General features: G+C 45.7%; 1 protein-coding gene across 13 annotated transcripts; it reads right to left on the reverse strand.

Moving 5' to 3' along the window:
- On the reverse strand, positions 1-27,971 carry LOC311313082 (muscleblind-like protein 2a). 13 transcript variants are annotated; one of them, XM_084443126.1, is made up of 11 exons: positions 27,833-27,971; positions 22,371-23,154; positions 10,663-10,827; positions 10,323-10,535; positions 9,680-9,934; positions 8,114-8,161; positions 7,538-7,688; positions 5,727-5,762; positions 4,716-4,810; positions 4,247-4,310; positions 3,553-3,667 (listed from the first exon to the last, which is right to left on the reverse strand). In XM_084443126.1, the coding sequence occupies exons 2-10, from the start codon at positions 22,542-22,544 to the stop codon at positions 4,290-4,292; spliced, it is 1,158 nt and encodes a 385-aa protein (XP_084299252.1). In that variant the 5' UTR covers positions 22,545-23,154; positions 27,833-27,971; the 3' UTR covers positions 3,553-3,667; positions 4,247-4,289. The 13 variants fall into 13 exon arrangements, with proteins under 13 accessions (XP_084299249.1, XP_084299254.1, XP_084299252.1 ...); XM_084443125.1 differs by having other exon boundaries at positions 8,114-8,167; XM_084443124.1 differs by having other exon boundaries at positions 10,642-10,827.
- Between the last annotated feature and the right edge of the window lie 5 nt (positions 27,972-27,976).

The raw sequence follows: 27,976 nt of genomic DNA on the forward strand, positions 1-27,976 counted from the left end.
TTTGGATTTACCAAAACAAAACTACTGTATATATAACATAAAAGAGCACATAAGTATGCACAAATAAAACATTTAAAATTGTCACATGAACATAATTAAAAGTAAGTAAGTGTCTGTCCTCCCCCCTCCTCTAGAGCAGCCCTACGGTCCGGCATGGCTGATGGAACCGCGTGGAACCGCGTGGAACCGTGTGGCATCGCTGCTGCAGCTTCAGCAGTAGAGCCCTGCAGTAGCACCAGCACGGCCATTTATAACGACACTAATGCCAGTTCTCTCACCATCCAACCTTTCTTAGGAAAGAGTTTGACCGTGCCTCATACAAATCTATCATTTTGGCCACAATTAAAACTCCTGTAGTGAGAATTAAACAGCATATTTCACTGAAATCTATTTGAAACATACTAATCACGATCCTTATATTTCATGAGTCCTAACTAACACGTACAAACTTAAGAACGACACATCAAGGTAAGGCAAAGTTCACACATAAGCTTGTCTGCCCAGTTACTACACTGTCCAGAAAGTGCTCAGGAATCATGTTAGCATTGGGTCAGTAAGCAGACATTCGGACTGTCCTTAACTCTTTTGATTGGGTGACCTAAAATTTCAAATGAACTGCATGTGCAGATGTATTTAGCTACTGTATAATAAAACATTTACTTAAGTTGAAATGAACATCCATTGCAAAATGTACTGTTTGTGAACGCCTTTTAACAGTTCACTTAATCTAAGATAATCAAGTTTGCCATATCTAAGACAATAGGATATTATCTGCAATGTGAAAATAATTATATTCTTGGAACAAAGTGCAACTCTAAACAGCTAACAACCATCACACACACCAACCATCTCATGACATTAAATGTCCTTTCAGCTGACGTCACAGAATCGGTGTGTTTTTGGTGGAGAACACCGAGATATTAAACGCCATGATAACGGCCCGGTCATATATTTCAATGTAAAATGAATAAAGTGTGATACAAAGGCAATACGATACTGAAAATATTGTTGTATGCAATTTGCCATAGAATAGGAAATGTTCATAGTATGGCAATACAATCTAGTGTTAGAGTGCTCTAGAAAAACATAACAATCCTTTACAAAAATACAGACCTTCCATCATTGCAACTTCAGTTTTGACACAGCAACAAATTAATGGTTATAGAAATCATACCGTACTACGAGGAAAAGTAAATTCAAAACATTTTTCTTTTTTTCTTCTTCTTTTTTTGGGGGGGGGGGGGTAAAATGTGACCTAGTTGTTGTTTTGTTGTTGTAATAAACCATAATAAAAGCAGTTCTCCCGCCTGGGTGCGCTGCAGTGTGCCGTCCTGCACCGTGACAAGGCAGAGACACAGACGAGGAGCGTGAGCTGCACCCGGGCGGCTCCATCACTCCCCCCTGTCCACAGATGGCTGTTACTAGGGTAACGCGACAGGACCACCACTTACACAACCTCCAGCAGAGCTCTGTTTAATAAATTACATTCATTTTAAAATAGAATATAGGTTACAACATTGTTCTAATACTAATGTTAAAAACTATAAGTACTGTATATTCTTTATACTGTATTTCCATCAAACACCGCTTACAATTAGACTTATCTCAAATCAAAGTGATGGTAAAGGATGCAGGTGGTAAGAACAGGTGTGAGGGAGCCTCAGTGGATTGTCAGGGATTTGGGGGTTTATGTGAGCACATGACACTGATTCCATTTATACACACTCACACACACCGAGTTCACTCTCTCTAAATGAAACGGGGGGGGGGGGGGGAGGGGGAAACACAAACAAGGATAAATTAAATATAGGCCTAAGCATTGTGGGTTTGGAACCGGTAAATAAATCAAATGAGGGAATCCAAGGGTATGGGTTGAGTTTCATGTTTTAGATTTGCTTACTGCCGAATACCAAACGGCACGTCCATTTTGGACAGGTTAATTGCTGAGTGAATCTGGCCCAGTGTGAATGTACCTGTTTTCAACACAGCAGACAATGTTTCAGTATTAGTTCCATTGCACAACTTGATAATTATTAGACCCCATCCTATCACTAAAACATTAATTGTGATACATTCTAATTGAAAGATGTTAGACTGTGATTACAATGCAATAAATATATGGGATATGATGCAGATAATTCTTTAAGAGACAAAAGGTAACTAACACTTAAGAGTCAAACCTTCTCAACAAACTACTTTCCATTTTCTTAGTTGCACACTAATAATAAAGAATCAGGCTAGTCCATGTTACAAAATTAAACAGATGAAAATTCTTCCAAGGCAAATCTGCTATACAGTAGATGCAAAAGTCCATAAGAAGCCCGTGAAAAGTTCCTAGAGCGCTAGAACTACAGTACCCAAGCATACAGAGTACTAATGCACTGAATCAGCATCACACAAACACTTATTCACTTCCTGCCAGATCTGGATCAACCGGGACTGTGGCGCTGATTGCGAGAGACTGAGAGAGTTTTCTGCTCATAGCTGAGTCACTTTCACACAAGAGCCTTTGTCAGGACGCTTGCTAGGTACATTACTTTAGGCACTTCTACAGTTCAAATAAGACAGGATTGACAAAATGACCTTTCATCCCCTCAAGGTTACATTGCGAGTGCTGCAAGCCCAATCTCCACAACCAGAATCCTCAGATCCACCTTCAGTCCGAAGAAGCGTCGCTCTACGTTGCTCTCTGCGCTGTGCTGAGGCCCTTGTGGTATTAGCATGCGCCCCCACCTCCGCCCCCCCCCCCACCTGGGCTGGGTCCTCAGACATCTCAGCTCAGCCTCTTAGCTCCTCCACGCTCCCCCATCTGACCTGCTGACATGCTCAGATACCTCAGCATGTCTCTGCTGTAGCCAGCCCCATCTACGCTAGGCCCAATGCGCCGGCGAGGATGCGACAGAAATGTACAGTTATGAGGTCCAGTTAGTCTGAGTACTGCGGTCTATGGCTGCTAACGGCGGGGACGAGCGTGAGGGCGTGGCCTAGCGAAGCGCTTTCCCTTCAACCAGACCGCCACAGAGAGGCACTGGCCCGCCAGGAGGGGGAGAAGTGGTCCTGTTCTGAACCAAATAACAACCAGGGAAACGACAGTCGTCCTCAGTGACATTCATATTCCCAGAGAGCATTAGGGCTTCCGCCTCCAGGCTGATTCAAGAGCCAAGTGCATTGTGGGGTACTATGGAGTATGCTTACACATTAGTGCATTTCAATGGTCGGTGTTAAAAAACAAAAGTCAATCTAGCACTGGATACACAAACTTTTCCGTGAGAGTTAAGTTGCTCTGTGAGTTTAGGTGAGTGTCGTGCACTTTTAAGAAACATTAAAAAGGGAAGGAAAAAAAAAAAACAAGACCATTGTTCAATACCAATGAAATGTACACAATCCCCCAATCGTGTGTATATACTGTACATAAAATAATCTTGTGACATTTAAATATCTGAAACGCGGTATTAGTCCTAGGTATATAATTCTGATATATCATTTGTATATTTCACATAGCTCAAGGTTATGTTTACAACATTTCCTCAGTAATTTTCTTGTCAGCATGCATGTTGCTGTAGTTCTTGTGTGGAGCAGATGTAGTATTTACAGAAGGGCTGTTTATGGCCTCCGATGGCCGCGTCGTCACATCCTGCTCCTTTCCTGCTGGTTACTTGAGGATGATCTGTTTCAGAGGAACAAGTTGAGAAGGACAAGTCACTCGATGGTGGCATTCGTAACCTGTGGATGTTAAGACACGCATGATTGCCCGACTGCACACATTTTCCATCGCAAAGAGAATCCTGGTTCATTTGCAAAAGGAAGTAAAAAATTAATTTGAATGACGGACGGCAATAGAACTAAATGAGACAAAGAAACCCAAGGATCAAATCTGAATCTGCATCGAATACGACACCAACATTAGGGTTAGGAGGGAGGAATATTCGGGGACTTAAAGGATGTTAAATCAATTCTTTACAAAATGGCACCTGAATGCACACACACACACACGCACGCACACACACACACACACGCACACACACTCATAAAGAAGCTTCCACCTCAGAATGAGATCACGTGAGCTGACCTCATAAGATGCCTTATGGACTATAGAGGTCAGTCACAGTGAAGTCAGAGACTCTGACCATGAAAACACACACACACGCACACACACACACACACACACACACACACATACACACACGCTTGCACACACATTCAGCTATCATAAGAATATCACGAGGATAAAATGTCTGCTCCAGACCTTCTATGCTGCGACAATGTTCACAATAACATCCAGATGGCAGTCATGTCCACAACCAGTCACCCTGTTAATGACATCACATCAAAGAAACAGCAATGCTACTTTCTTTTATTCTGCAAACATAACAGTGTGTCTGTTCTGTTTCAAATGATTGAACACAAGAGGGAACTTCACATTGAATAAAGCAACAACAAAACAAAAACATGCAGAAACGATAAAGGAATTATGCAACACAAGAACTACTCTTTGCAGATGAGAGAACTCTAAATAAGTGCTATACGTCTTAAAAGTATATATATGCATAGCTTTTAGTATAGCTATAAGTATAGGCTAGCTCGTATCCATGCCAATGATATTTACTTCTTAAATAGGTAGCGGGTTGCATAACGCTATAATTGTCCCGCGGTCGATAGCGAGCACTTATTTAGAGTTGGAGGATTCATGAGAGAAAGCTTTTAAAGGGGCAAACCTGATTGGCCGGCGCCGTGGTAGCGTAGGAGACGGTTGTGGCGGGAGAAGAGGCTGCAGAGACACTAGCGGCCGTAGCGCTGTACATCAGGGGGACTGAGTTTGTCGGGGAGGGAACAATGGAAGCAATGAACAGGTGGGTGGGAGCATCGTGGTCACCATAGCAACGTCTCTTTTTTTTTTTGTGCGTGCGTGCGTGTGCGTGCGCGTGTGTGTGTGAGTGTGTGTGTGCAGGGTGAATACAGTGCTACTACGTTAGCAGCGAGCCATCGTGGGGTTAGACCAGCAGATGGCGTGCAATCACAGAGCAAAGCAGGACAGCGTGGGAGAAATGGTGCAGAAGCTGGTTAAAGAGCCGGTAGTTAAGGACATTTGATTTGTGGTTTCCCAGAGAATGCGATACAGAAGGCTTAAGGCTGATATCAAATAATTTAATCATTTAAAGCCTAATGATTTTTTGTTTTGTTTGTCTAAAATAGGTAAAAGAAATGTTATGGCCGTGAAGAAAGAGAAGAAATGCGGCATAAAATCTCTGGTAAACTAATCAAATGTCCCAGTCCACAGGGCAGAGCACAGAACCATACATAACATCAACCAAGTGTGCTTAGATGACATCTTGTGTTTGGATAAGTGTGTTTACTGGGGGTACAATTATCACCAAAAAGAACATGAAAATACTCTCTTTTTTTTTTTTAAACAACGGATAAATGTTAAAAGTATAGTAAAAAGTGGAATGGTGAGTGTTGATGGAGGAGTGTAAAAGTAGCACTACTTCAGCATGGCGCGGACAGAAACTAAACATATATAGCGGGGTCTCTCATGGCATTTCAAACGTATGCGCTGGTTCCTACTGTGCATAAAGAGTTGGTTCCCCCCTGACCTAGAGCTCTGTTTACCCAAGCACACGCTGGAATAACAAGAATGTCTATAAAATCAACAGTGAGAACATTCCTCCCATGTTCCCCATTCATTACACATGATATCAGGAAAAACATAAGCAGGGTGGACCTACCAATGCTGGTAGCAGGCGTCATGCACAACACAGACCCTGTGTGATTATGCAGTGGAAAGTGAACAGATGTTAATAGGGGAAAAACAGGTTAGCTGGAAAACTCTTTTCAGCATGCTTTACACACACACAAAAAATAAAAGTGGAGGCATCTTTATTTCGGGGGGCGGTGGACACACTGAGAATGCCTGTACCATACAGTGGTGGTGTGTGTGTGTGTGTGTGTGTGTGTGTGTGAGGAGTGTTTAAATGTGAGGTGTGAGCAAGACCATTGTTTCCAGGGGGAGGGGGGTGCACATGCAGGAATAGTCCATATTGACAGGCTGGCAAGTGCAGCCCGGCTAGGCTGATAAGTGGGCGGGGAGATCAAGTACCAGCTACTGCCAGAGGCTGACCGCAGCTGCTGATAACTGGACGCCACGGCGAGGCCACGCCCACAGGAGGAGCTTAACAGGCGATTGGATGAATCATCGTCTATCTACAGTAGACTATGCTACAGCACCACAGTCCTGGGCAGCTGTCCTGCTCTGTACCTAGGAAACACGTTAAACACCGCTACGTTTTCAGCATGGGAAAGACAAGGATTTTAAAGTTCCCTTTTCAACATTTTTCTCATTTTTCTTTGAAGAAAAGTTCTGCCTTCCTGTATCTTTTTGCTCTCGAGTGGTCTGTTAGAGAGCTTTGAGAAGCGGATCAGTAAATGATTGGCAGCTAGTTCGCAAACAGAGTGTGTTCTACAGAAATAGTGCATGAATGATCAAAGTGGACCTAGTGGATCCCCCTACTGTGGAGGTGTTACTGACCAGGCCCGATGATCACACTCCAATTACTGCCGACACACCAGGTCTCTAATAAGCCAGCAGCAGCAGAAATAAACAGCTCTGGTTCCCAAGCGCTTTCCTGCATCACCGGTCTGACTGAGGAATGTGAAGCAACCAGGAGAGACTGACAGCTAGCTGGTACAGCAAACGCAACCAGGAGAGAGACTGACAGCTAGCTGGTACAGCAAACACAACCAGGAGAGAGACTGACAGCTAGCTGGTACAGCAAACACAACCAGGAGAGACTGACCGCTAGCTGGTACAGCAAACACAACCAGGAGAGACTGACCGCTAGCTGGTACAGCAAACGCAACCAGGAGAGAGTCTGACAGCTAGCTGGTACAGCAAACGCAACCAGGAGAGTCTGACAGCTAGCTGGTACAGCAAACGCAACCAGGAGAGTCTGACAGCTAGCTGGTACAGCAAACGCAACCAGGAGAGTCTGACAGCTAGCTGGTACAGCAAACGCAACCAGGAGAGTCTGACAGCTAGCTGGTACAGCAAACGCAACCAGGAGAGACTCTGACAGCTAGCTGGTACAGCAAACGCAACCAGGAGAGAGTCTGACAGCTAGCTGGTACAGCAAACGCAACCAGGAGAGTCTGACAGCTAGCTGGTACAGCAAACGCAACCAGGAGAGACTGACAGCTAGCTGGTACAGCAAACACAACCAGGAGAGACTGACCGCTAGCTGGTACAGCAAACGCAACCAGGAGAGACTGACAGCTAGCTGGTACAGCAAACACAACCAGGAGAGACTGACCGCTAGCTGGTACAGCAAACACAAACAGGAGAGACTGACAGCTAGCTGGTACAGCAAACACAAACAGGAGAGACTGACCGCTAGCTGGTACAGAGTGAACACAACAACAAGAGCTCAACCCGAGGACGATCTCAGGGAGGGAAAGGGAGGAAGGCCCTGAGGAGCTGGATCATGAAAGCCTGGGATCTGTAGTTCTCTCGTGTGTCCGTCGGCGGGCGTTGGGGCCGTACCTGTGGGAAAGAAGCCGGACTGGTGGAGCTGTGCGTTGGCCAGGGCCTGCTGGTAGTGCAGCATGCTGGGGTTGAAGAAGGAGCTGGCCCCGTTGCTCTTCTCAAGTGCTTGTCTCTTTGGTAGCGGCTGCAGGAGGCCGTGAGGGAACGCCTGCGGAGAACACACAGAACCTTAACACGGGAAACGTCCTCACCAACACGCATCTTATAGCTTGCAGTCTCTTTGGCCAAGAGCTGGTTAATGTTATTCCAATAATCAAAGAACATTGAGTGTATGCTACTACTACTACTAGTACTACTGTACAACAACAACAATAATAACAACAACATTATGAGAAAATCAAGCAAGGTATTAAATTAAATCAGTGAGTGGCCAAAAGACTAATAATAGTTTAGTACATTTAGAACATCTATCAAATCAATGAATCCACAGATAACTGATGGTGAATGAATCTGTTCACATACTAGATGAGACTTAAGAGGTTTTAAAACAAAAATGCCAAATCAAAGTTTCTGTGAGTTGCTACAGTACAATTAAGAGCTACATGCAAAGCAAAAGGTGAAAGGTCAAAGTACCAGGTCTACAGTTGCCTCGAGGGGTCGCTTCATTGCTTTGGCAGTCGACTGAGTCTTTTAATAGCAGGCAGCGAGCACATGATGGCAGTGGGCCAATGGGATTCAAGCGTATTAACATACAGGTAACAGCAAGCAGAGGTGCGTCATGGGGGACAGCATTGCATTGTGGATAGGTGAGAAGGAAAAAACAAAACAAAATAATCTGAATGCAGTATACCACATACAAAACAATATGCATGCACAATAAACAAAATAACTGATTCAAGGTAACACTGAACTAACTGCATTAGTATGCCGGCATTCACTACACTCGTTAATAGCTTAACCTAATAGGATTTACTGCAACACTGTACAACGACATTGGGACTAAGGTTATTTACGATGTAGATTGATCACTAAAAGAACACAACATTAGCTGATTAGTTATCAGTCATCATTATCAACAGATTGACGGAACAATGTGTAAACGTTGTATTTAAGATACAAACTCAATAATGCAAGAATTAACACACATTTGCTGGATAACGACATGTTTGGCTGGTCTGTCTACCTTATGAGCACATCTACTCTACTTTTATTGATATTCACAGAATGTGGAGCGCTGTTTATACTATTATGATGTGATATTATCGTGACAATTAACAAATTAATTGGAATGAGCGTGTCGGAGCCCAAGTTTTTCAGGCCGAATCTCTGTTACAACACTAGTTGTACAGCATACAGCCCTGCTTCAACCTAATCGCTCAAGGAACTTTCTGCAAATGTTCTCTTTCTGGAGGTCATGCAACAAAACAACACAAGGATGTAAGTGGACTAAAATGACCAAAAAACACTGATGGGAAAAGAGCATGTTGACCGTGGAACACACTGCACATTCTAGGTAAGGCTGCGGTGCATGCATGTCTCGCCTGCCCAAAATTAAAGGGATTGAATCGGGTTTTGGATGGAAGCGATCTTACTGTAACTGTAGAATCAGCTGTTAAGAGGTTAGATTTGCAGCCTACGTGTGACTGGGTGGTTTCTCTAGCCCCGTAGTAGTAGATGAGGCAGCATTTGGCCCTGAAGCTGTTTATCAAGGCGGCCCCGCACGTGACGTTGTTTACCAAACGCTTCAAGGTTTCAGATAAATCAACAGAGACAGTAGAACGACAGAAGACAGTAGCTGTGGGGAACAAAGTTAAGCTGATTCTGCGGCGGCTAGCATGCTAAACATAGACTGTAAAAAGCATGAGAAGCAGGGGGGGCAGAGGCCGAAGCGGACCGTTTTATTTTGATAGACTGTGCAGAATAAACAGCTGCGCTACAGTATTGGTTAGGGCTGTATGTACGGTAGACTGACTAGCCAGAGGGCGTGTTAGAAATGTGTCAAAAAATCAAAGAAAAAAAGATAACGTCATTTATTGTGTGACTTCCCTGTGTGCTAGTAAAGCAGTGCTCCACATTCTATGACAAACGGATTGTCAAGCAGGACGAATGCTCCTGACCAATCACATCCCGTTAAAGCATTAACACCAGAGTGCCCTAGGAGGGTGGGATGGAGGAGGCGGGGGGGGGGGGGGGTCTCACCATGGCCGCCGCCGCCGCCTGCGCCGCCACGGCGGTGTGGCTCGCCTGGTGCTGCGTGGCCTTGATCTTGGCCTGCAGGTGGGCGGGCGGGTGGAAGTACTTGCACTTCTCGCGCGCGCAGCGGCTCTTGATGTAGTCCATGCAGACGGTGACGGTGTTGTCGCTGGTGTCGATCATGGGGCTGTCGCTGGGGTGGGCGAAGCGGCAGTCCGTCTCGCCCCGGGCGCAGTTACCCCGCTGGAACTCGCGGCACACCTTAGGGGGACAACCGGGGGGGTGGGGGGACAGGGGGGAGGGACGCCAGTTACGGCAGGCTGACACGGTGACCTGGTCGCGTTTACGCGTTTCACAACACAGTTTAGCGATAACACCATTGAGTTTAGGGTTAAGGAAGACCCTAACCCTAACCTTAACCCCAACCCTAACCTTAACCCCTAACCCCTACCCCTACCCCTACCCCTACCCCTACCCCTACCCCTACCCCTACACCTGACCCTCACCCTAACCTTAACCTTAACCTTAACCCTAAACTCTATGGGGTTCTTGCTAAACTGGGTTGCGAAAAGTAATCTCGCGACCCGGTCGATAACACCAGACATGGTATCGAGAGGAAATGGTGTTTGGTGGCGTTCTGCGGCGGTACCTCCAGTTTGTCGGTGCGGAGCATCTTCTGCGAGGGGGAGGAGGAGGAGGAGGACGAGCTCTGGACCGTGACGGGGGGGCTGCCGGGCATCATGATGGGCGCGCTGGGGAGCATCTCCGTGACCAGCCCCATGCCGTGACTCATAGGGGTGATGTAGGGGGCGTAGCTGAGGCCGGGGCTCGTACCCAGCCCTTGACTCACTGAAAACGTGGGCTGTGTGAACACAAGAGGGGCGGGCAGGGGTCAGGAAAAACACCAAACGACAACAGCGGGAAAAATGTCTAAATTTGAGTGATGGAGGAGGATAGAAGTTACTTACAAACGAGTACGAGCCACTTACTACTGGCTGCATGCTTGTGCCCGGGATCATGAACTGCATCTGCTGGGCCAGCATGGCAGCCGCTGTTTTCTGCTGAATGAGGTTGTTGCGTCCGTTAATCTCTAGCTGGGTTTTTAAATGCGAAGGTGGGTGAAGGTACTTACAGTTTTCTCTAGAGCATCGACCCTGCAGTGGGACAGAAGGAAGAACACGATGAGGCTAAACTCTAGGGACCGGGAAATGAAACCAGACACTCAGGATTACCACATCACCTACGGCTGCGTTACCTAGTCTAATTCAGCCCGCTGAAAAGCAAAAAAAAGGGCCAAATTGCACTCCGCCATCAATGAGCAGAGGTTAGGCTATATTTAAACCTCTTTCATCTGGGTAACACACACAATCGTTAAAGTCAAGGTCAACGGAATTCTGACACGGCCGAGGTGGCGCCAAGGACGCCGCGTACAAAAACGGCAAGGACACACAAAGACCGTTCTAGCCTTTGAGAGAGCGGGCGATTTCGAAGGCTAACGATGCCCCGGTAGAATATAGCACTCCGCTCTCCTTAACGACGGACGGAAAACCAGGAGGAGAGGGCGATTGTGATGCCATTAAATGATTCGTTCGCAGAGCTGGAGGATGGCTTGCTCATGTTTCTCTGGGGCAGAGAGAAACAGCTGATGAGGCTATCGTTGCACATGGAAGCTAAGCTATTGACCGGGGGAGGGGGTGGGGGGAGGGGGGGTAAGTAGGAAGAAGGCTTCATCACAGGCTCCCGGGATACCACGCGCTGGAGATGCCGCATGCTCGCATCTCAGGAGCAGAACATAAGTCTGCATTGGCGTCATGAAGATTTAGCCAGTACCTTGCGGAGGTTAAACTCCTCTAAAAACTCAAAACTAGTCTCGATAATGATGGATCAAGACTAACTTTGATGCGTCTGTAGCATACAATAACATCATGACATGTTCAGAGACGGGCTGTGTTGAAAGCTTTGGCCAACCTAACGGTGATAATCACTTAACGGTGATAATCACTTCACGCGACATGCCCAAGACAGGTCCTCTGTCGCTCCGCCACGCCGCCGCGAACCGGCCGTGACTTTAAAATGACCCGCTAAACGAGGCTTAGAGGAAAAGCTGAATGGCCAGAAATGACCCGCGAGCCTGCCAACACAGGGGATCTCTTCACGCTGACACCCCCACCCCCCTCCCACACACACACACACACCTCTTTGTTGGGGGGAACAGCATAGCCCAAAGTCCATTCACAACAATCCAGATGTCTGTCTGATGGTGTCCCCGCTCGGCTGCTGGCCAGAGACAACGGTGGGTCTGGGCCTGACCAGGAATAGGTACCAGGCTAGGTGGACAGGCCTACCAACTAAGCTTTTAGGTATCTAGCTATAGGGCTTGTGTCTCGTTAAGGCTGTAGAACAATCAGTATGGTAGCCTAATTGGAATTGCTTCGTGGAATCTGTTACCAGACAAATGATTAATGCAGGTGTCAATCAAACAGCCAATTAATCCGAGATCAGGCTGTGCGTGTCCTACATATTCAAATGAGGGAATCCTTTAATAATGCAAGTGAACAGAATGTATTCTCATAAACAGATTAAGCCTAGATTTACTGTTCTCATTTGAGCTCCCCCCCCCCCCCCCCAAGAGATTCGTGTCAATTAGTCTCATGGACCGTCCGCCTGGATTTGCTCTTCATCTGAGAATGACGTTCTCTTTGGAAAGTTGGGTTATTAAAGTGAAGGTTTAGATCATGGCTGGGGAAAAGCCAAGCAAGAAAGGACTTAGTGAGCCGTAGACTGTGCGCTAATCCGGCTCTGAATCTCTTGTACTCCCTTGACTAGACTGTGCATCTTCTTCAATGCCAAGCGAACCCTAACTCTATACTACGGAAGAACAGAATGCACTTCTATGTGCCGAAGACAGTCTTCCGCAGTCCTGTATGTCATTTACATTTGACATCAATGGAACTCTATTCCCCATTAACGAGACACAGATGAGCTGTTTATTTGACCCACAGAGAAGCAACAACAGATGTTCACTAAACGCTTAGCTGCGTCGCGATAAACAAAGGCCTTGTGTCATTCAGGGATGCATGTATATTTAAACTGCCTTTCACTCCGAGGCCAACCAATCATGTGCTCTCCATTCATAAACCAACCAATCGCATGTTCTCCATTCATAACCAATGAGATGGCGTCGGCTAATTTTGGAAAGATACGGGGAGAGTAGGAATGCAGCTGGGTTAGTAATAAGACCGGGATCCCTGCTCACCCGGTGAATCAGACGACAAAATAACTTCTTTCTCTAGAGGACTAAGCACTACACTATCTCTGCCTCATCTCTGAGAAACATCTCGTTAAAATGTCATCGTGATTTTTTTAATATGCTTAAATAGCCTACTTCAATGGTATGGAACTTTGTACGGAAATTGTACATTTAGCCAAGATTGAACCTACTCCAGATTCTAGATTTGGGCCCAAGGATGAGTCACACCCAACAGTCTCAGATAGCTCAAATGATCAGTCCCTTCCAAGGCTTGTCCCACATCTGGACCATAATAGCGAGTGAAACGCCAGCACCCGAGCATTCCCCTGAGGCTCCTACCTGACACCCGCAAGTCTGAAGCCAGAGGAGGAAGTGGGAAAAGTGGTGACAATTGGCTCTCGGACAGGAGCCTCTGACACACTGGTCTCTTAACTGGGTTCAGAGGAGCGGAATATTCCACTCAGGTGGAGGCCAGGGGACGATAGTGTGGTCATGGGAATTTGAGTCTGCCAGACATAAGAATGGTCCAAGGTTTGAGCGACTGTAGAGCGCCCGATTCAAGACTTGACAGTCGGATATTCCAACGGAGGATTTGAAATATCTGAAAAAATCTCTTCGAAGAGGTTAGAGGTGAGCCCCATAGTAGGACCTGGATAATTATTCTAATACTGCACATGCTACTTCAGCTCACTAAAAGGCCTACTGAATTTCATGCTCTCTACCCAAGCAGTGAGCTGTTACTGGGGCGCCAAACCCAAGAAGGAGGATCTGCGCTGGTGTAACATTCCATTTGGAAAGCCACCAGTGGAGGTGTGAATACTGCCCGAGGATAAAAGGATGATTGTTCCCTGCGTGTTAAATGCCTCATGGGAATGGCGGCGGTGGGAGAGAGAGGGTGTTCTGTCCTCTCCCAGCTTACTTGAGTGTCGCCCTCACCGGTGTGGCAGTTAAGCTGATATCAGATTAATTGACGATGTCGGCCATACGGCCTTCGTACGGACAAACACCGGGCTACGGTACCTGCGTGAGGCGGACATGCCCCGCTAGCTCCACGTTCTCTCTGGGTGGTACGGTTCGTAGATCCATCATTGCAGCCTAGCCGGCATCTGAACAGCATCCATTCGACACCAACTTCGACTTTTACTCAAACCTTCTATGGCCTAGCGTAGAATTCACACATTACCTCTCACTCGCTCTCTCAGATTAAACATTTATTTTATTCGTCACACATGATGTACAGTGTACAGTCACAGAGAATTGTTGCTGCCGGCTCCGAGATGTACTCATTGCAGATAAATATTTTTATAATAAAAAATTTACGATATTACAACGATATTACACAAGAAGTACCAATCTATACAGTATAAAGATAAGATACTGGTATGGATGGGTTATGTAGATGCTATATAAATTACTTGGGGTGACAGGCTCTCGCTCTCTCTCTCTCCCTCTCTCTCTCTCTCACAGTCATCAATTGTTTACTCGTGTCATTCTCCCAGGGGTAATCAAGCAGTCTGTGTCTATCCGCTAATAATCCCACAGATGGGCCATAAGAACAACTGCTGACGTGTTTGAAATTAAAATGCTAATACGTTAGTGCCGAGCCGGTGTCTCTTAAACCCGGCCTTCCACTGCAGTGAGAGGATGGGAGGGGGAGAAAGAGAGAGGAGGAGAGAGAGGGAGGGAGGGAGGGAAGAGAGCGTGAGCCCCTCCTCTCCTCTAGTTGTCCTATCCTCCTCCTCCATCAGATGATCTGCAGTGAGATCCTGCGGCTAGCTGGGCTGCGCTCTCTCCCACCCGGCTCTCACACGAACTCACTCAATACGCCCCATCCCACAGCCTGGCCCACGTCACAGAGCCCAGCACCACTCCAGCAGGCATCAAGAGCAACCTACACCGGCAAATGCCTAATGTTACTAATGTTACGCCCGCTTCCCGGACTGTTTTCCTCAGTGCAAGCCCCGCCCCCAGAACAGAACAGTGCAGAGTTCCGTCCATGATGTTCCAACCCGAGAGTTCCGTCCCCAGAGTTCCGTCCCTGTCGTTCCACTGCACCACTGCATTACTTTATCCACTCCACAGCAAATATGTCAAGAACACACCCTTGAAAGTGAGCTAACATTAGCTACCGTAGCTAGCTAGCTACCATGATCTAGCCTAGTTGCTACACACAACTGATGTGGTAGCATTAGCTAGTTAGCCAATATAGCCTTGTAGATGGGCGATTAGCATGGTGGCTAGCTAACGCTATGGTAGTTAGCTTTCACTGCAGTTCAGACATGGAATTCAATGATTGAGGCACAATCATTGACCGACATTAAACTTTTCATCGTGGGAAAAAAGCACTCATACTTATTTTATGTTGACAGTTACTATTGCCATCAACATTCCACTTCCGGCTACTCGGACGGTCCGTTCTCAACGGAAAGTTTGAAAAAATCACAGAGGTACTGTCTGCCGCTACTCCGTTACAGTCCGTCGTTCAACCTCCATTCGAATGAATGACTTCCGGTCTGAGTCGATCCGTCAGCGCGCCAAGTTGTGCACGCGTGGCGTTAACCGTTCTACGACTCCTCGACCTCGGAGCTGCGCTCTGGACTGGGCTAGTCTCCAGTCCAGCCTGCTCTCCGGGAGGGTGGTGAGCGCTTTGATGTCACGCCCAAGAAGCTGGATGAGTGTGGAATGTGCGAGACAGCTAGAACACCTGAACCAACAACGGCCATCTGCTTATACTCACATGCTGCTGGCGCTCCTACGAGTCCGGCCTGGGGGTGAGGAGATCCCTGCTGTATGCAAACTTACTGCGCTACTGTAATCGCCGTCTAGCACACGAGAAAGGAGCTCGGAGCAAAGCGCCAGAGAACAGCTCGATATGACATAGCCGAGTCCTCCGAGTAATGGAATCCTCCATGGTGGCTCTTGAACTTATCACTCAACCTAAAAGGCCCTGATCTCTTAAGCGTATATGAAATAGACATAATGAAGACCTGAAGTATGATGGAAATGAGCACTGGCCTATTCCAGATGAGAGAGGAACATACAGGGAGAAGGGAAGGTTTGTGGTGGCAGAATGCCTGATGGGAAACCATTAGGCCTAAACGATACAATCATCATTTGTATCTGAACAATGCGTGGCCTTTTCCTAGCATCTCAGGTCGTCTACTGACGTACGTCCTGAGCCTGAACGCAGAACGGGAACAGGTCTACTGGAGCAACGCGGCGCCTGCCGCTGTAAAAACACCACGCCACCACCACTGTCATGGCGAACACACAGCACGCAAGAAATAATGGCCCTGGGTGACGCAAATCACCGCCAATTTTCTCCTGAAAGGGAGGTGGAACAGGTGCTTGAGGACAGGGGAGCGGGACTGTAAGTGCTGCTCCTTCATAAGAGGAGGGAGGTGCGCGGCCCTCCCTGCGCGTGGAGCTCCTGCTCTCTCTCGGCCCGTCGTCTCTACTCCCATCACGTCCACATAGCAGGCCGGGTTCTGTCCATCACAGACGGGTTTGTGGTAGGGCTGGGTATCGATTCGAATTTCAAGAATCGATTCCGATTCACAAGGTTCAGAATCGATTATCACGATTCAATTCGATTCTATTCTATTCGATATCGATTCGGTTAGTGTTACTAAAACCTGTTTGTTTTTTTTAGCTGTAACCTTAATTACATGACTGCCAAGTTATGCAACACATCAATACTAGGGCTGGGTATCGATACTGATTTCCAAAAATTAATGAATTAATAAATGAATTAATTAATTAATCATTGAATGAATTAATGAACTATTCATTCCTTCATTTATTCATTCATTCATTAAATAAAAGATAGATTTTGGGATTCATGAATCGATTCTGAATCATTTGATTCAGAATCGATGAATAGATTTTGTTGAACCCAGCCCTAGTTTGTGGTGCAGGATGCTAGGCAGATCGAGGGCTGTCTGTCCTTGGATCAGCTCCGTGGCGGGGTAGACTCCAGCCATCGCCCTGAAGGCTTAACTTAAAGGGAAACTAGATCCTCAATCCCATCTTTTTCCTACCCTTTTTTATATATTTTCGAATATGCCTTCGGGCGCGGTGCCACCAGCCACATCTAGGAGACGGCGTGTTCCCCGGGCCAGCTCCCATGAGATGACGTCAGGGCGCCATCATCAGAGCACAGGGCATCTGCGTTGGAAATGACAAGAACTAGGCCCATTTATTACGGAGAGACTCGCAACTAAATGTTGAAATTAATACCAGGATTGACATTAACATTAAATATCGGTTTTCCACTGAAAAAATTCTGCACTTTGGCTTGACATGATGAGGAAATGGCCCCATATGCCCTAAATAAGGAACATATCTGTCTCTTTCCATGTGGGAAATTGCTATCCAAGTAATATGGAGTAGGCACAAGATGATTTTTAGACTACGTACTTAATAGGTTTATTGGTAGCAAGCTTGTAAAAATTTTGGGAAAAAAGTGATCATTCTCTTCCTGCAAAGTGCAATTTTATTTCATCATAAATGCTCTCACATTACCATGGAGTATAAATCCGTACTGTACGTACAGTAGCCGTAGAGATGTCCTTCAGAGAAAAGGGGGAAGCCGTGTCATGGAGTAAGCCTAAACCCTGCTTATCTCAAACAGACGCAATGTAAGGCTATATGATATAGAGGGCAATAAAAGTTCAAGCTTGTAAAACAGAAGGCCCTTTTTTAAATCTTGGGTCTAGCAGAGCATGGAGCAGAAGAGATGAATTAGCTTGATCCCAGAACAGTATGTGCTGTGCTGGTCACCCCACCCTGTACACTGAATGTTAAGCACCATACCACTGACAAGACTGGGGTGTGGCCCGAGCACAAAGGACACAATTCATACTGTATTTAGCTTCTCGGTGCTTCGGATGCGCGTCGAAGGGATTAAAAGACTTCCTGAGGACGGCGCTTGTAGGCCAATCTCTCTACGATATGACATAACTCTTTTTAGCTTTCGCTCCCCGGCGCAGAAGAAACATTTTCTTTGAAAAGAGTTATTCTCCACAGTGACATCTTCGTTTGCCTACCTGAGGAATGAAATCCTCGAGCCAAATGTGACAGGAAGAAATTGTTCATGCTTCACACACAAGCTATGTTGACAACCATTGATATTCAAGCTCGCACTGAGCTTCTAGGGATGTCAGCTTAAGAGCTCCAGAAACGTCAGAGGGACATCGTACGGTCGGTCACATGGGTCCCCTCACACAGCATCTGCCCTCGATAGAAAGGACTTGTTTATGAGGAACACAATAGACAATCAAACGGCTGGTGTGAAGCCATTTTGTCGGACAATGCTTTGCGTTTTGTTTTTCTAGGTGAATGCTGTGCACTAGGGGTGCCGGACATGGCCACATCAATCATGTACTGTTCAATTGAAAATCATTATGATTGAGCTGGGTTAACCAGTTTCATACCCAGATGGGCCTTATTTCTAAGCGGGCAGCAGCTTGCTCTAGGCATCAGTGCTGTTCTCTTCTCGGTTGTCGCCAGTCGCTTCTAGGGCTGGGTTAAAAAATGAATCCCAAAATCGATCTTTTATTTAATGAATAAATGAAGGAATGAATAGTTCATTAATTCATTCAATTATTCATTCATTCATTCATTCATTTTTGGAAATCAGTATCGATACCCAGCCCTAAGGATGTGTTGCATAACTTGGCAGTCATGTAAGGTTACAGCAAAAAAAAAAAAAAAAAAACAGGTTTTAGTAACACTAACCGAATCAATATTGAATCGAATCGAATCGTGATAATCGATTCTGAACCTTATGAATCGGAATCAAATCGATTCTTGAAATTCGAACCGATACCCAGCCTAGTCCCTTCCTCCAACCCATCCCCAACACCCTCTGGAGAGCAGCCCCAGGAAAGGGCTCCTCTTGGCCATATGAATGACTGACATCCAGCCAGCCATGGGGGCCCACCCAGCTGGGCTGAGCTAGCCTAGGAGCTAGGAGCTCGGGGGAGGGGGTTGGGGGGGGGGGGGGACACGCACCCCCCTGGAGTCCCGGTCTTTCTCCGGTGGGAGAGAAGCGGGTGAAGAAGGCAAAAAAGGGACACTTTATCAGGCTGACAATTCAGATACGAGGGCGAGTCAAGCCCTCAGGCACGGGAGGGGAAACTAGGCTGAACACTGGACAACATGACCTTGTGTCTGCCTGGCGCTCTTTGTCAATTTGCAGGCAGTCATGAGATAGCAGTTACTGTCATGCATGGATTGCGGGGCAAAGTGGGATCACATGGACAAAATTAGGAAGGTAGGAGAGCGTTCACCGTTGTTCACCGTTAAAGCCAGTCTGCATTTCAGTGAAATGTTCATCTACTATATGCTCAACTGTTACCTTCTTCACCTCTTGAGGTAGGCCGTTAGCTATACCAGGAGTACATTGACCTACTGGTATAAATTCTCTACTGAAGAACATATAATTTGATAGGCTATCGAAACACCAATTCAGAGTGGACTTTGGAAACCGGTGTAGCTAGGCAAATGGGAATGTCAGTAACAGACATTTGCCTACACAAAGAACTGAACAACAGGCTATTCAGCAGGAAGAGTTGTGATATCATCACATGACTGTGGTATTTAGTATATTTTCTAGCCCATCTCACCCCATCTCCCTTCTACCAGCTGAGCTTCAGCAATGGAGCCTCTCTCTCCCTTAATAAGAGTTTAAAATCTAAGATGCAGGAATATCTGAATTTGATAGAAAATCAATGCGGAAGTTAGAATCACCGATATGCCTAGAGACCCCCCTGGGGTCCTGTAATATCACCAGTAATAACCTGACACGAGTTGAAACTGTGGTGCAAGACGAGAGATAAAATCTTGTTAATGAAAGAAGATTGAGCTCCAACAAGAAATCAATTCACATGAAGTGCACAGTAAACATGTTGTCCCCCACCCATGATGCTTTTGTAGCAATGTTCGTTCATCTATGCTAGAATAGCTTGCTGGCGCTGTCACTCATGATTGGCTAGCGGCTAACGGCATTGTGCCAGGCAGCCCGTATCAACCAAGCTTAATATTTATTTGGCAAAGTTGGCTAGCATAACCAGTTTGTTGGCAATTTGTTGTAAACTATAGCAAACCAGTTGTGTAATATCATTCATGGCTTGTCAGCACTGTATGCCAAACAATTATGGAAATCCGTCTGGCACGTCAAGAGCAGAGGTGGTGTGGACCAGTCAGTTGCGTCTGCCGTTGTGGCAACGCAAAGCAGATGTGTCATGCTGCTCCAACAAATGTGAAACGTCAGACCCGTTTGCACCTCTAACAAAAGGTTCAGTGTAGTATGACACGTAGCTTCTGACCACTGGGTTTCTGTTCCATTTCTTTTCCACTCCACATTTTCCATTCAGAAAATAAACACGGAAGATGAAGTCACCGCCACGCCTAACGCTCTCTCCCCACGTGACCTGACCTAAGGGCATGACTAACGTTGTTACCGTTGGACACATACAACCAAGCCATGCTCTGTCTCTAATCTATCCAACATGATCAAACTACTTACAACAGTAAACAAGTCATCTGATCTGTTGTGAAATATGACTATAACTAATAGCCTAACAATCCTACCCACAATGCACCTAACTTTGATACTTATCAATGAGAATCCTACCATATCAAGGACCAGAAGAGCAACTAAACTCCTTAAGCTCTAAACTCTGTGGATTTAGAAAGTAGGCAGGCCCCTAAGTAGAATAGACTATACTTTTACCGAGACACCAAGTAGGCTTTTATGATTTACAAAGGAATATATCTTAGAAAATGGAAAAATTAGAGGAAGCACCCCCTACTGGTGTGTTCTGTCACATCTCCATCTCATTTCATCAGTGTGGGGGACAATTAGGAAATATTTGATCAACTTGTCAGCAACCCATTCATAGTCAACGCAAGCTACGCTAGCGCGAGCTACGCAAGGTGACGTTGACGTGTCCTTGCGTAGCAACGTGTGTCGTGCAGAATATTTGCTAACGTCAACTCGGAGCTCCCTTGAGTGTCGCGCGCGTTGTCTACCTGACTGAATGAGTGTCAAAACTTGTTTAAGGCCCACCCTACTCTGTCTCTGATTGGCTAGAACTCCTTGGATACCTTGAGCAATGTTATTATACCATTGGTAGTTGGAACTATCCCTTTGCTTTGCTTTAAAACGACTGGTTAAATGACTGTTGCTCCGGAAATATGATAAAATATTCACAAGAAAAAAAAATTGGTACTACGTGTGGGAGTGGACATTTTTAATCCGGTTCGCTGAGGGCATTGTTACCAACCATCACAACATTTCTAAACAACAAATAAAAGTTAAGCAACGAAATGGGCAAAAGCCCCAATGCCCCCAATGGTGAAGAAACATACTGTACACCTACGCTTAAGTCCAAATTCAAATTCATGCTAGAGGGTCCATGTTGACGAGCCCTGTGTGTGCCGAGCAGAATGCCCCCCCCGGCCCTATCACCAGTCTGGGAGTGGGCCGAGTCTGACCTCAACCTCCCTGGGCCCAGGAACACATGAGAGCCATGCTAGGCAGACAGAGGCCGGGGAGGACAGGCAGCTCAATGCCTCCACTGTTCTGGAGGAGCTGGAGCACCAGTGTATGACTCTGGAAGATTAATGACTGGGCAGCTATTCAGGCCTTAAAGGTCCTACTTCTTCATCCAGAGAAATACAAGGCAATAGCGAAACCTGCAACACTATCTCAATCTCTCCATTAAGGGTTTTGGGGCGAAACGTCAATGGGCAAAAATCAAAAGCACCCCAAGGATTTTACCCTCCCTCAAAAACACAACACCCAGGCAAAGAGGCACTTAGGCAGAATAGTTTCTTTGTGCTGAATTCTTGTTGGTGCTTGTTAGGAGCGCTGGACCAGAGACCTAGGCCTTTGGCCGGGCGGACTGTAAACTGGACAGGCAGGAGATAAGGAGAGGAGATGATTCAACATGAGAATAAGCCGGGGGTGGGGCATGCCAGGACAAGCAGGGCTGTATTGTGCTGTGGTGGCAGTGAAAGCCTCTGTGTGGATTAGACCAGCCAGCCACAGCCCCAAAGACAGCCAGGGTAGGGCAGGACAAGGCCAGTGACGTGACAGGGGGAATGCATCAGTGGTAATCCCAATGGAAGTCTACAGTAGACTACCCGTACACCCAAAGAGAGCATCTATTAGTCTATCTTACCTATCGTGGACTTTGTGAAGTAAACAGCATGGAATGACCTCAGTGGCCAATTCCCAACCTTGCTGTGGGAAGTCAATGACGTACTGTATGGTACTAGTAGTCAAAGGACATATGGTACTAGACTTTCAGCAGTGTCAGTAGATGGAAGTATTACTGGAAACACTTTAAAAAAACTACAAATACAATCAAATTCTTCTGGCACACAGAATAAGACTTTTTAATCTATCAGAGAAATATGGTTCATGACATTCCTTACCTTTAGCGAGTCGAAGCAGGCTATAACTCTTCCATTTTCAACCTGGCAGCTCTTTGGCGGGTGTGCAAATTTGCATTCCTCATCACTACGTGAGCAAGTTCCTCTCTGAAACTGACGACACACTTCCAACGTCAGCCATTTTGTGTCTCTTATCGAAGATATATTTAAAGCCATGTCCAGAGTTTCAACCCGTGTGGATGTTCAAAACCTGTTGACAGTATTTCACAGACCTACCGCACCTTGCCAAAAAAGTGTGCAAACTTTTGATTTGTGGGTTTGAAAAGTTCTCAAATCATATAGCAACCAGATAGGCCCTCACAGTAACAGCTGGGAGGAAACCTTAATTGATCAGCAGGAGTCACTCATCAATCAACTTCCGCCAATGGCAGACCTCTGGCAAGGGAAAAGGCCTTGCTATGTGGCACATTCAGGTGGCTTTTCCTCCACGGACACTACCCATAAATAAGATGTCTAGGCAATGGAGTTCCTTGATAGAATATCAATGCAGACTGGTTGGTATTGACGTCGCCAACTCCTAGTAATTTGTCAGCTTGTTGTCCTTTGGCAGATCTTCGTGTTCTCCACAGTAAATCACTCCTTTTTGGATTCCTTCACTGCTGAAGTTGTGCAAACGTGGACTGGAGGTTGAAACGCTGCAGCTGGAGTATGCCCTGCCGCTGCTGAATCCTGGCCTTAAGGGGACAGCCGTCTCGTCACACACATGTGGACCACAGAGCAGGTTCAGGTCGGAGATGTTGTCTGAAAGGCACTTTCTGTTGGTGATCTGAAAAAGAGGAAGAACTGTTTTCACTAGTGTACATTTGAGCAGCTACACCTTACTGGAGGGTCTTTCCCATGTCAATTTAGCCTATTTCTAAATAAACAAGCAGAATGAAAAGATTAACACTGTCTGATGGATTTACTTATATGCTCTACAACATATTCATACAACCTTATAAAAATATGATATGCCTGAGTCAAGAAGATTAATATATTTCATTACTCAGAGGTGCAAACCAATCACAGGTGAAAAAAGTGACAAACATGCAAACCCCATACATACACAGATCAAACAAATTACCTATTTTGGATTAAAAATGGCTATTTTCACCTACAGGTGACAAGTCTGCACTCCTGATTACTTCCAATGGGTTATTCCCTTCCCCTATAAAACTAAAAAGAAACAAGTGCACAGTGAACCTGTGGTCTCCCACCCATGATGCATGTCGTCAGCATGTAGGCTACAGTTGTTGATTGTGTAAGTGGAGTAAGGCTGTACAAAAAAATGATACAGCTGAGTATTGCAATATTTTTTTCCTCGATTTTTATACCAAACACACAGAAAATATACAGAACACGACAGGGAATAGATCATCAAATGAAGAATATAGCCTATTTCAATCATTGATACATTAATCATGTTTTAAACCGTTTTTAAAATGTCCTTAAATTGACTCCGCCCTCAGGATGAAGGAGAGCTACACTTAGAACACTGTCACTGAATACCAAATGCCAGAAACGTCGTGCTGGACTCTGATCTTAGCCTTGAGGCCCATACAAACAATGTGACAAGGACCTCATTTTACCACCAAAGAAACATGCCAAGGTGAAACCGATCCTCTCGCACACTGATACTTGATACATGCTTTTATTACTAGCAGGTTGAATTATTGTAATGCTCTCCTCTCTGGCCTACCCCCCCAAAAAAGCGATCAGTCAACTCCAACTGATTCAAAATGCTGCAGCACATGTTTTTACAGAGACCAGGAGGACGGGTCACATCACACCCGTTTTAAAATCCCTACAATAGGTACCTGTCAATTTTAGAATAGATTTTAAGATTATTTATTATTTAATTATTATTTATCATTCATTTATTATTATCATTAACATACACTCTATACACACCATATTCTTACTGTATTGTTACTGTACGGCATTGAACTGTTTTTATTATTAGGATATCTAGTATCTTGTTGTTGAGGAGCCAGAACATAATAATATTTACTCATCAATTCTACCCAACATATGGCTATTGGATAACTTTTTTCAATGAAATGCGTGCACATACAGGGGGCGATCCAACGTGCCCCACCAGGTGGGGGGCTAACACGAAAGAGGAGCAGCATTTGTTTCTCTTTTCACATGATTTACAGTAGAGTCAATGGAATCACTGGAACCATCTGGAAGCATTCAGGCCTGGATATGGACAGTAGTGCTAAACTAGAAGACCCGTTTAACAGAGTAGCCCAAGCTACCGCTAGTATAGCCCTGGTCCAACAATGACTTGCATGGCAACCAAAAACTATGACACGAAAAAACACCCCCCACTCCATACATGTAGGGTGCCATGCGGTAGAGTGGCTTAAACGTGGCACTTCCATTGATTGCTACAGTTTGTGTTTTCCATTAGGAAGTTCTCAGTCCTAGCCTACTTTCCGTCATGCTGCTGTTACCAAGGGCTCTTTTGTCTCTCGATGAGGCTTGAAGCATGGCAACAGGGTCTAAAACAAGATATTCTACTTTGACCAATCAAATCTGCTACTGTAAATGATCAAGCTGCTGCACTGCTTTTTCACTAGAAGTAAAAGTGCTTTAGGGAACAGAGAGAGATCATAATGATGAAAGTGGTGGTGGGGTCCTAAGCCCCCTCCTTTAGGCCTACATTTTAATGCAGAGACCCCCTTCTCTATTAAAGTAATAATTATACCAATCATGAGAATAATCGCCCACTCTCTGCCAGGATCTAGCCTAATTTCCTCTTCTCCCAGGAAACCAGCAGCCACTGTGGAACAGTATGACAAGCCTATGTCAAATCGTGACCTTTTGCAATTAAGCTCGACCGTAATGTATTATAGACCCCATGAAAGATCTTGGTTATGTATGGCGGTTGCCAGTCCATGTTAGGCTACACTTCCTATAATGGCTATTTCCATAGCACACACTGTAAATACTGTAGGCCTACAGTAGCCATCGTTTAAGGTCTTAAACCAAAGGTGTGGGGGGAAAAAAACACTTAAGAAAATGCTTTGTCCAGGAGTAAAGCTGAGCCTCTTAACGTGATCCATATTGGAAACGCCTGGCTTCATGTGCCGCTGGGATAATGCTGACGCGGCAGGCCAGATGGGCTTCAGGTAGGGAGGTGCCTAACACCGCCGTGACCTCTCCAGGTTCGCCCAGACTAACATACCACATTTGAGGGTCTGACGTGCTGACGCAGACCAACAATACCCCTCAGTCACAGAGGTCCTCTGGGGGAAAAACAACAATGTCAGAGGCTGATGTTGGCCTGCGACTAAATGGACAAGCCAGCCGTCAGCAGGCACACGCAGCGGCCTTCCACTAATCAGAGTGACATATTTGACTGATTAATGTCTGTGACCTTGAATCCGTTTCAGCCTACGGTTTATGAAATTTTAATTCCCTGCTCTCTAGGCTCAGCCTAGTCTAGCCTATATTTATCTCTTCAGACAGCCTTTGAGGCAGGCTCGTCCAACAAGACATTATAAATATGCTTGCTTTGGGAGAGTCACAGCAGCTGGGGAGACCCTGGGAGAAGCAGCCCAGACAGAGAGCACAGCTAGATTTTTGAGCCTCGCAATCACGCACATATCAATGGCGTTGACATCTTGCAGTGAAGGACAAGAGTCCATGTTGGCTGGATGTCAGCATGATATACCACAAATGGAATTAGAGAGCTGATTGAAATGTAGCAACAGAAGCTAAGCTAACTTCCATGAAAGATTTCCACTTTCATGTTGTAATCGACTTGCAAAACCAAGGATGAAGGTTGAAGATCATTTCAATTGAAATTACAAACCCTTTTACTCATTTATCTGCTATCAAAATGCTCCAATAATGTCGCTTACGAAAAAGTAGGACACGTATGTATCACATGATCAAAAAAAAAAAAAGGGATCATTCAATCCAACATTGTATTCTCCATGGACATCTATGCATATAACCTAATTGGAGTAATGCCTACAGCATGTCTGTTCACCTCTCAAGCAACTGGTAGGGGGAAATTATAATAGACTATCTTTACACTATAGGCCACTCTGCATCTCATGAGCTTCATGTAGCCTAGACACAAGTCTATGCTCTGTCAATACCGTGCTGAATTTGTTCAAGTGCTATCCGCACACATAGAAATATACGAGTAATCGCTCAATAGTTTGACCTTTAGCTTAGTGTGGGAGGCTCTGTACCACCACACGATCTAGCAAGGTTGTGAGCCTCTCGTTTTGCCCATGGCCCTGCCTTTTACCGTACTTAGCACTCGCACGGTTCAGTTCTTGCCATTTGATAGATCATGCACGGGCCTATTCCATAAATAGGATAGCCCTGAAGGCAGTTGGGTAAAATGCAAATAAATTCAGAATCACATGGCATGAGGTGGAGAAATCCCCTCCAATAAACCAGTGTTCTGATCATGAAACAATAAGCTACTGTGGGTTATTAGGCGCCAGACGGTGAGTTATTAATAGGTTATTAGCCTACTAATTTATAGAAGGTTAGGCTATTAGCGGTATGACACTCTAGCTTGCAACAGCAATGCAGTCAGCAATTTACTGAGTCAGCAGGAGTGTGTGTTTCATATTCCTAATACTGTCGTCTTAACTACTAGGCTAACTGAGCTGCCATGGCCTCAATTAGCCTCTTAACTGAGGGGGCATTGCTATAAGATAGCCTAATCGTCAGTCTAGCCTCCAGGGAGACCAAACAAATCCATAAAGAATGATAAGGAATGATAACATCTCCGTGCACTTCTTTTCATTAAAAATAAACAAATAAATAAGTGATAAGGGGATTTTTACACATTAGTAGCTTGATTACTCTCGCCATGCTTCAAAACTGTTCTTTTAAGTGAGAGGTCTTTTAAGTCAAGGCCTAGTACTAAAACAGTCTAATTTTCCTGGTTTGTCATGACCCCTCTCCAGTTCCTTTCTCCACCATGTTGTTGGTCATGATGACGTTGGTTAACACCCGGTGCCAGGGAGAATAAATCATTGTAATGAGGTGTGTTGACCCTCGGTCTACCAGGGCTCAGGCCATAAGGAGAACACTCCTCTGGAGCTTGTGCAAACACACACTCGGGAGCGACTGAATCAGACACAGGACAGACAGACTGAGTAAGTGCTGAAACGCCACAGGAAGTTGCAGAGCAGGCAAAAAGGGAGCACCTTGTTCTTTCCTGGCAGGATGAGCGAGGCAAACTCCCCTCACTGGCCACATTAGCAGATTAGAAAGGAACAGCCAAGCCAACCAACAACAAAGTGAACAGAGTCAGCAGTAACCGGAGACGTAGCACGATCACAGGGAATAGGCTAGAATTTGTCTCATCAAAACGAGTGAAGTTCCGTCTGCCTCCCTCCCAGTCTCACCGCATGGTGTGAAGCATAATGCAGCAAATTCCTTTAGGGAGCAAGTCAGGAAACTGAGCTGGGGAAGCAGCTTCTCACCTCACGCAGTCCTGAAGCCCTATAACCTCCGTCCTCCACAGATACTGGTTAAGCGGTCCGACTTCTCCTAATTAGTTTCCGTCTCAAAATAAGTGAGTAGTTGTCATTTCCCTTGGCTATGCCGTGTGCTCAGAGCCCATGCCT

This window comes from Borostomias antarcticus, assembly GCF_949987555.1.
Source record: "Borostomias antarcticus genome assembly, chromosome: 9".
Lineage (NCBI taxonomy): Eukaryota > Metazoa > Chordata > Actinopteri > Stomiiformes > Stomiidae > Borostomias > Borostomias antarcticus.